The 10,397-nt window shown below is 46.0% G+C and overlaps 1 protein-coding gene across 1 annotated transcript; it reads right to left on the reverse strand.

Annotated features, from left to right (window-relative positions):
* Positions 1-387: 387 nt before the first annotated feature.
* Positions 388-5,201, reverse strand: sox4b (SRY-box transcription factor 4b). Its single transcript, XM_034553308.1, has one exon. The coding sequence runs from the start codon at positions 4,391-4,393 to the stop codon at positions 3,152-3,154; it is 1,242 nt and encodes a 413-aa protein (XP_034409199.1). The 5' UTR covers positions 4,394-5,201; the 3' UTR covers positions 388-3,151.
* Positions 5,202-10,397: the final 5,196 nt, after the last annotated feature.

Raw genomic sequence — 10,397 nt, forward strand, 5'->3', positions numbered from 1 at the left:
ACATAATGTGAAACTTTGACAAACAACGTACCTTTTCTCATGAATGGAGACGTTTGCAACGTGACGTTTGAATAAACAAATGACCTATTATCTTTTTCATTTAACACTGCAGTCCCAACAATAATTTTGGCTTCCCTCTAAAGAAGTAGGTGGTTATTGTTAGGGATGCAGTATGTTGTCAAACTATTTGGGATATCCCAAATGCAATATCTCACTGCCCATGGTAACCACTTTTTTTAGAACCAATCCATACAGTAAGGCTGGTGCTGTGGTAAGTGGGTTCATAGCTTTGATGGGCCTGGGTGTTCTTGCTTTGAATTATATCCATTTATAATCTTCTTGGAAGAGTCAAAGAGAGATAAAAAGAATCAAGAAAGAATTGTAGAGTTTCAGTTCCAGCTGATATTTATTTCCTTCCTTGAAAAAGTTCTGTACACAAGTTTATATCAACAATCTGACAGGCAGTGAATGAACACAATTTAGCTGGCATGAGATCCCCCCCTTTGTCCGAGTCTCAAAAAAAGGGTGGTTCCTTTGTTTATGGCATGATTAGAGACAATAAATGATAATTCTACACAGCATATTGCACAGAATGGATGAAAAATAAAGTCAATATATTTAAAAATGCTTTCATATATATATAAAAAAAGAGTCCTGAACTGACCACCTTAAATGTAAGTAAGGATGTGTAAAAGATAGCAGTTCTAGACAGTGCCTGTCCTCGATAGCAACAACGTACATAAACACACAATCTTTTTGCTTTATGATACAGTCAAATATACAAAGATCGAGTTCACGTTTCATCGTTTTTCCTCATTTTTTCTTTTTTTCTGAAAAACACAACAGCTAATAACCTGAATCTGAAATACAAATGCTATTCACCATGCCATAAAGATACTAAAACAAGTATTAGCTAATAGTTAGCTGACAAGTACAAAAGATTATATATTCAAATACAATGAGAAACGCAGAACAAGTAGGTGTTGCGGAACTCAAGTCAGAAATTTGAATATGCTTGATGTTATCATCCTTGTTGTTTGCTTGCTGTATTGATAGCCTGTCCAATCCAGAGGTGGATTGGCAAAAGTGACATCAATTAATGAAAACATCAAGAAATATGTCAAATGTAAAGCTACAATCTCCTCATTTGTTGTCATAGGCAAGCACTCTGAAGGGAAATGCAAAAAAACAAAAACAAGTGGCTGCTTAAGATAGTGATGCTGTTAAACCCACATGGTCCAAAGGAATAGCCTCTAGAAATAATGCATTCTTGTATCTTTAAGGAGCCTGCAGACTGGCACTGTAAACGTAGACGGTAGGCAGATACATAGGCTGGTGCTGCTTTCAAGTGCTGTCGGAAGAAATCGTAATTGCATCCTTTAACTTTGTGGTTTAGGTATATCATGCCTGGACTGACAATTGTGGATGTTCGAGATTGGACATCAAAGGAGTCTTGTCAGTATGTGCTGGTAAAAGTTAAAGAAAGTTTGCCAGATTTGTGAATTAAAACACCAATAACACACCTGGATAATATGATCTCCTCTGGTTGGGTCACATGAGTAAAAAATACCTTGGTGCCTTTCATTTCTTAAAAACAAACAATAGGCACCACAGTGATAGAAGGTCTATTTTGCTGGCTGTCTTTACAAAAGCCTCTGAACAGGCGATACAAAATAATAAGATACGAGCTTACCATGACCACTTGAAGGCAGCATGAAAACCAGCCTGCCAGGGTATTAACATTAGGAAATCCAATACAGCTGTATTAGCAGGCTACACACACCGATTGTTGACTCCCCCTTTTTCTATATAGATTTGTACAAAAATACACTGAGAAAATAATCAAACTGTGTCCTCTCTTTTAAGTGTCCAAAAAGTGTGTACATCTAAATATAAAATGAAATCAAAAGTTGTGTTTTGAAAACTCTAGCCCTTCGCCTGAGAAGGAAATGTGACAGACACAGACATACTGACAAACAACCGTGTAAGAAAAAGAAACAGGACTAGATCATGTATACAAGAAATTTAAAAAAAAATGATCAAGTCCAAAAATGCTTGGCCCAGTATATAAATACAACATCCCATATAAAATGGCATCTGAATACATGTACAAAACAAAGCTCAGAGGATGAAAAAACAAAATTGAGGATTTCTCTATAGCTATCATCTGAAATGAAATAATTTTGGTCCTGAATAGTAGAGAACACGTGTATAAAGTTCAGCACAGATTTGAAGTTGCGTTTGAATCCTGAAGTTCGAAAAAATTACAACAGCTGGTGATTATTTCAATGTCCTTTTTTTTTTTTTTTTTTTTTTTTTTTTTAAAGAGAAGAACCGAAAGCGAGCGCCACCTACCCATTTAAATAATCCTAATACTAGTTTTAAACTGCTCGACAGTCTCACAGAAAATCTCAGCACAAGATAGGAACACAGTAGGCCATCATGCTTGACATGTTTTTTGCTTTTTGAGAAAAATAGTCGACTTTAAAAAAAAAAACATCAACCCACCTCGGTTTCATTAAAAAAAAAAATCCCTCTCGGTGACACAATTAAAAAAAAAAAAAGTTTCTTTTTAAAAAGGAAAAAAAAAAGAAAAGTCGCACGACAGTCCTATTTCTGTACCTTTTTAGTGGTGAAGTTCACTTGGCGATTGGTAAAAAAAAGTTGTGAAATGTCCCTTTTTTTTCTCTTTTATTTAAAAAACGGCAACAACATTGATTAAGTGAACGGCGGACCGCATAACGTGCAAATCAATCACAGTTAAGTTGTTTAGTTCAAAAACAAGGTCGGGACTGAGCGTTTCACCGTCCGGAAACAGAACCAGCCCCCCTCGTGCTCTCCCCCTGCTCGTGTCGGCGCTCCACTTGTGTGGTGGCATCGAGTCCCCAGTCCACGCGCCCGAAGAAAAAGACAAGTTATTCGCTTTAAAGTTTTAGCTTTCCAAAAGGATTTGCAGCTCTTGTCTTATTTGGACGAGACGGGACTAGTTTCAGGGCTTTTACTAGTCTGTTGTAGGCTAGTTATAACACAAACTAGGACGCCCCCTCTACCAGGAACTGCTGTTTCTGTTCGTGGGCATATCTTAAGCTCGCAGGACATTTACCTGTCGTTTTTTGTCTTTGTTGTTTTGTTTTTTTTGCTTTTTGCTCACTCAGTACGTGAACACCAAGTTGGAGATGGTGGACTCCAGCCAGTCCCCGGATATCATTTCGCTGACTTCGGGCGTGCAGTAGTCGGGGAACTCAAAGTGGGAGCCGCCGGAGCCGGACTCAAAGTTCAAATCTAAGTCCCTGTCCAGCACCGAGGAGCCGAAGCTGCCCATCGACATGGTGTCAAAGCTGGGGCTCGGGTTAATGTCGAGCAAGTCGTCCTCGAACTCTTCGTCCTCCGAGGAAGAGGAGGCGGACGAGTGGGACGACGCGGAGGAGTGGGAGCCGGAGGGAGTCGGCGAGGAAGCCCGCCGACTGCTGTACGTGTGCCCGCCGTTGCGCTCCGAAGACCCGCCTAGGCTGCCGCCGCTGCCGGGGGAGTCGGCCCCCTCCTCCCTGCCGCTGGCCGCGTCCTCGTACAGGCTGAGCGGGTCGCTGGAGTCCGCCGAGCTGCTGAGCGTCGGGCTGGCGGGCACCACGACGGAGGACGCGGGGCTGACGCTCAAGTTGGCCCCGCTGCTCCCGAAGACGTACACCCGCTTGGGCTTCTTGCCGTCCGGTATCTGCTTGGCCGCCGAGGAGACGGATTTCGACTTGTAGAGAGAGTTGTGGTGGTGGTGCTCTGACGTGTGCTCGGAGGCAAACGGTGATGCTTTGGTGCTGCTACTGCTGCTGCTCCCGAAAAGTGATTTGTGGGGTTTGCTGCTGCTGGGTGATTTGGATCCGTTCTTCCTGGAAGATGATGATGTCTTAGTGCTGGTGTTGTTGGAGTTACCGTTGAGTTTCTCACTCTTGTCCCCGTTACTACCAGGCTTGGAAGCGCTTGATTTCACCTTCTTCCTCGGCCGGTACTTGTAGTCGGGGTAGTCCGCCATGTGCTTGAGCCTGAGCCGCTCCGCCTCCCTGATGAAGGGGATCTTGTCGCTGTCCCTGAGAAGCTTCCACCGCTTCCCCAACCTCTTGGAGATCTCGGCGTTGTGCATGTCTGGGGACTGCTCCATGATCTTCCTCCTCTCGATCTGGGACCACACCATGAACGCATTCATGGGTCTCTTGATGTGGCCGCTGGGCGTTTTACACCACGCCGGGTTCTCCCCCAGCTTGTCCCCGGCGGTCGAAGCCGGGGAGAGAGGCGAGGCGGCCGGGTCCAGGTCCATGCACGCCCCGGAGTCGGAGCTTGAATCTCCGGCGAAAAAGGACAGTGCCTCGGCGGTACTCTCCGTGTGGCTCATTTTCTGCACCATGCTGCCCAGTTATACACGCACACACACACACACACACACACACACACACAGAGGGAGAGCAGTGTACTCGCTCAGTTTCTCTCCCTCTCTCCTTGGTCCCTCCGATTCACTTTAAAGCAAACTCAGCTCTTTCGCTCTCCCCTCTTCACAGTTTGAGTTTAAAAAATAATGAAAAAAAATAATTCACTCCTGAGATGTGCGGTAAACTCGGAACAGTTCAAGTCCAGTGTAGCCTTAAAAGGCTAGATGTGAAAAGATGAAGAAGAAAAAGTTTAATTTCCAGTTTCTGTAGGTGATCAAAACAACAGGGACAGCCCACTCTCCACTGTTCTCTTGTCTCTCTCTCCCTCCTGTGTTATAAGATCAATTCAGCCGTGTGGTGACTGAACATAGTCTGTGCAGCTGCTGAGCGCAGACTGAGTGCCACACTGTGCGCCCGGGCTCTTACAAAGGGCTCCCAAGTAGCCTGCAGTGAGCAAGGTAAGTGCTTTTCTCTGCATCAGCTCTGTCCCCTCTCCTAGAAACAAAAGCCATGCATGCTGGGGAGGAAAAAAAGGAACCTAGAGTTACACTGTCCGCCTTCCATCTGCAGACTTGCAGTCGAGTTTCAAGCAGCCCTCCAGTCCCGGCCCCACTTGCTGGTATTTATCCCTTCCCCGCGATACAACGGCGATAAAAATCCACCAATGGGAGGCTGTCACTACCCTGCTCTGCGCGAAATCCACGCCCACCTCGCCCCCGATTGGCCAAAAATGGAATCTAATAATAATCAGCGCGTGCAATGAGGAGCCTCGTGTCTGACCTCATTCCAGAATACAACAAGAAACTTCAGTTTTTTTTTAAAGAGACACTGGCTTATGTTATGGAACCCCTTTTTGTACCCGCCCACCGCCAGCCCATGTGTATACCATTAACATATAGCTATATCGGAAGCTAGCTATACTTTACCAAATGGAAACTTTAACACAGAAGCACAGTTTTGTACGACTGTGTTGCCTGTAATAGAGTATCACATTTAAAAAATATATTTATTTCATTTTCTGTGTTGGCTGTTATGAATGGTGCACACCTATATTACTGAATAGAGAGCACTTGGGAGCAGGAACAGCCCAATGCAGCTGATGCAAATGTGTTACCTATACTGTTTGTAATAATAGTTATAATAATAATAATGATAATAACTTAAATGAAAGAGTTGGCCTTTACTAATTGCTGCCATTGATATGTGTTTACAGGTGGTCGCGGACTGAGGTCTCGCATCAGCGACACATTGTGAAACAACACCAACAGTTGAGCCTCTCTTATTGAGCGCTTCACAAACAGGGAAATGTCTCTTGGACACATCATGATCGTTAAGCTGGTGTGAGAAAAGACTCCAAACCAACAACCCCCCCCCCCCCCCCCCCCCTCTCTCTCTCTCTCTCTCTCTCTCTCTATAAGGCGGGGTTGGGCGGTCCTTTGTCACATAACACACATCGAACCAACCCCTCTCTCCAGCACACTAGACAGGGAAAAGAGAGGAAGGCGATGTGTTCAGATCGAGTCTCTGCGAGCAGACGCACCCGCACACCTCTAAACTGCACGTGGAGGGACACACACAAGAAGGGGGGGTGGGGTTGTTGGTTTGGAGTCTTTTCTCACACCAGCTTTACGATCATGATGTGTCCAGGGGGGGGGGGGGGGGGGGGGGGGGGGGGGGGGGGGGGGGGGGGCAATGCGCATTTTGGAGAAACACGTTATACATTTTACGCACACATTAAGTTATGCTCAATTTACTTCAAACAATATATACATTGTGTTTAAAATAAAGAATGGACAGAATAAACAACAGCATTGCCTATCAAACTGTATTTATTTTTCTCTCACTCTTGATTTCTCAACCTGAAATGCCAACTTTACTTTATCCGAGTTATCATAATCATTGCCAATACTGTCCATTTGTTGTTCTCCTTTAAAGTATGAACAATACGTATTAACAAACACCACTATGCAGTAAACACAAGTCAAACTGTGTTTCTTCGGGTCACATGCAGTTACCCCAACAAGATAATGACTCATTTATTTCACTTTTAAATCGGCGACGAGTCCCAAAAAAAAACCAACCTCAAAACAAGTGAGAGATGAGGAGGGATACAAGCAGACACACGGTGGACAGAGGCTCCGGTGCGGGGTCGGGTGGCCGCTAGATGGCGTCGCAGAGCCGGAGAGGACTCGGCTCGGCCGCGTTGCAGAACATTTAGGAAAGGTAATAGAGTTTAGACCGAGAATCCAGAGCCGTTACCAGAGGTGAATTATTACATAATGTCTCTGTGCGATAGAGAGGCATCCAAGCAATGCTGTGTATGTGTGTGTGTGTGTGTGTGCGTGCGTGCGTGTGTTAGAGCAAAGTATGAATGTCATGACTGTGGTAAGGGAGACCATGCAATGAAATAAAAGGGAATTTAAGCACTATGGAGTTCTGCACATGAAAATTACATCAAAATATGAAATGAGTTGGAAATGTGTGTCTCTCTCTCTCTCTCTCTCTCTCTCTCTCTCTCTCTCTCTCTCTGTGTGTGTGTGTGTGTGTGTGTGTGTGTGTGTGTGTGTGTGTGTGTGTGTGTGTGTGAATGAAATATATGGTCAGACGTTCTGTGTCTAAATGAAAGGAGAGTCAGAGGTGACTTGGATCACCACTGGGAAATTAGTATGAAAGTATAGTCACCAGTGTTTCTGGATGCATTTCACTGCGTACAATTATATTCAATATGGCCTCATATCTGCAGTGCATCCAAGTAAAGCAATGGGTAATTGGGCTCCAATTTGTGTGTTCATGGAGCAGAACTGCAATGGAAATAAGAACGTTAACTCATAAACTCACACCGCTCCTCAATACCATTTTAATAAGCAACTGCAGGAAAACGTTATATCATATAAGTCAATGCTGTGTAGAAAGCCTCGAGTGAACGGGACAGCCTTCTGGAAAGAGTACTTTACATCATGTGTTTTAGATGTAAAACGATACTGTACACATTTAAAGCAAAGGCATCCAAATAGTATATTCATCTCCATACTTTATTTCTCTCTCCTCCACACCAAACTCTCAGGAACTCGGTGCACCTGGAGTGACAGCTGGTGGGCTTTTTAAGCAAACAACTTATTCAGTACCTTGAGCAGGTGTCCTTCATTCTATTCTATTCTTTTCCACAACCCAAAGATAAACAAGACCTTTCACCTAGCTTTGGCTTCATAGTTAACTTGAATACACACGTCTTTTTTTCTTGGCTGGCCGTACTTCTCTGTCTCTCTTTCTTTCTCTCCGTGTCTCCCTCCCTCTCTTAGTGCACACATTAGTATGCCACGCACACGCACACACACACACAGACACACACACACAGACACACACACACACACACACACACACACACACACACACACGACCTGAAAGGATAAGTAGTGCATTCAAACTTTCCTCTCGCTTTTTCTCTCTCTTGCTCTCTCTCTCTCTCTCTTTTACTGCCATTGTTCCAGTGAGGTGCAGCTGCCACGCGAGTTGGAGTGGGTCGCGTGCCAACCCTAATCTCAACAGGTGTTCTTTTGGGCGCCCCGCCCGCCCCCCCCCCCCCCCCCCCCCCCCCCGCCCCCCTCTCTTCTCCCTTTCTTTGTATGTCCTCACTCTCTCTTTCCCACTCTCTCTCGCTCTCTCTACGCCCCCCCCCCCTCCCCTTGTACTTCACTTTACAAATTACTTCTCTTGCTCTCTCCCTCCCAAATTCAAATGAGCTTTACTAGAATGACCATAACAATCAATTCAATTCCAAAAGCATGTTGTTCATAGTTTACAATGTGTGCAGATGAAATGTAAGAAGCAACATGGTTTGCATATTACAACGCGACACATTCACGATACTGCAATGTCAGTTTTTCTTCAAATAAATATTGAATTTTGTTTTGGTCTTAGAGTGTGTCAAACTCTGGTTAGTTTTTTTTGGCATAGAACGCGATCCCTCTGTTCTTATACAGACAGGTTCTTATATAAGCAGGAAGTATTGCTCCCTCGCTGATCTCTCTCTCTCCCCCTGTACTCTCTCTTTTCACCCGTCTCCTATTCACTCCTCTGTCCATCTCCCAGCTCTCTCTCTCTCTCTCTCTCTCTCTCTCTCCTCCTCGCTTCAGTTTAGCTCAGCTTGTTTTATTGGCATGAATATTAGATGAACAGTGTTGCCAAAGCCCCCCCCCCCCCCCCCCCCCTCCACCATCTCCCTCTCAAGATAAATCTGACCTGAGGTCATCTGTTATTCAGAACACTGACACCATATGGTCAGCCACCCACTCAGAGTACATCCAGTCAGTTTCGTGAAAACTTAAAATCTTCCCATATTAAATATTGATGGAGCTGCATATTGACCGGCTGTCACAAACCCCGCTTGGAGTTTAGCCTGCTCGAACTTTGACGTAGCTGATCCGGGACAAAAGATGTTGACATTAACAAGTCAACTTTTCAGAAGACATTTCTAAAACAAAGGTTATATTCAGACACAAGGGAAATATTAGATTTTTAAAACTCTTGTTTATTGAAAAAGAGCTGACTTTCAAATATACATTGAAAGGGAAATGTTTGCCTGTGTACTTGACAGCCATAATGAAAAAACAAATTTATATTACCAATTAGGATTCTGCTCTGCTCCATAATGCTGTTAATCACAGCCAAAGCAGGTCGACCTCTATTGCAATTAAAAATATGATGCTTCAGGCGTTACCTTGGTCAGAAGCTCAAAAAGAAAAAGACCCGTGCAGCGGTTGCCCCCGCTCAGCCTGTGTTGGGATTGGTGGGAATGGACTGTCCTCTACGCCCCGTCTAGGACTGTCCTCTACGCCCCGTATAGGTCTGTCCTCTACGCCCCGTCTAGGACTGTCCTCTACGCCCCGTATAGGTCTGTCCGTATAGGACTGTCCTCTACGCCCCGTCTAGGACTGTCCTCTACGCCCCGTATAGGTCTGTCCTCTACGCCCCGTCTAGGACTGTCCTCTACGCCCCGTCTAGGACTGTCCTCTACGCCCCGTATAGGACTGTCCTGGGCGTATAGGACTGTCCTCTACGCCCCGTCTAGGACTGTCCTCTACGCCCCGTCTAGTACTGTCCTCTACGCCCCGTATAGGTCTGTCCTCTACGCCCCGTCTAGGACTGTCCTCTACGCCCCGTCTAGGACTGTCCTCTACGCCCCGTATAGGACTGTCCTGGGCGTATAGGACTGTCCTCTACGCCCCGTCTAGGATTGTCCTCTACACCCCTGTAGAGGACTGTCCTCTACGCCCCGTATAGGACTGTCCTCTACGCCCCGTCTAGGATTGTCCTCTACACCCCTGTAGAGGACTGTCCTATAGGTCTGTCCTCTACGCCCCATATAGGACTGTCCTCTACGCCCCGTCTAGGACTGTCCTCTACGCCCCGTCTAGGACTGTCCTCTACGCCCCGTCTAGGACTGTCCTATACTGTCCTCTACTGCCCCGTAAAGGTCTGACCTCTACGGCCCGTATAGGACTGTCCTCTACGCCCCGTCTAGGACTGTCCTATACTGTCCTCTACTGCCCCGTATAGGTCTGACCTCTACGGCCCGTATAGGACTGTCCTCGACTGTCCTCTACGCCCCGTCTAGGATTGTCCTCTACACCCCTGTAGAGGACTGTCCTATAGGACTGTCCTCTACGCCCCGTCTAGGACTGTCCTATACTGTCCTCTACGCCCCATATAGGTCTGACCTCTACGCCCCGTCTAGGACTGTCCTCTACGCCCCGTCTAGGACTGTCCTATACTGTCCTCTACTGCCCCGTATAGGTCTGACCTCTACGGCCCATATAGGACTGTCCTCTACGCCCCGTCTAGGTCTGAACTCTACGGCCCGTATAGGTCTGTCCTCTACGCCCCATATAGGACTGTCCTCTACGCCCCGTATAGGTCTGACCTCTACGGCCCGTATAGGACTGTCCTCTACGCCCCGTATAGGTCTGAACTCTACGGCCCGTA

Source organism: Cyclopterus lumpus, chromosome 16 (genome assembly GCF_009769545.1).
Source record: "Cyclopterus lumpus isolate fCycLum1 chromosome 16, fCycLum1.pri, whole genome shotgun sequence".
In the NCBI taxonomy this organism is placed as follows: Eukaryota; Metazoa; Chordata; class Actinopteri; order Perciformes; family Cyclopteridae; genus Cyclopterus; species Cyclopterus lumpus.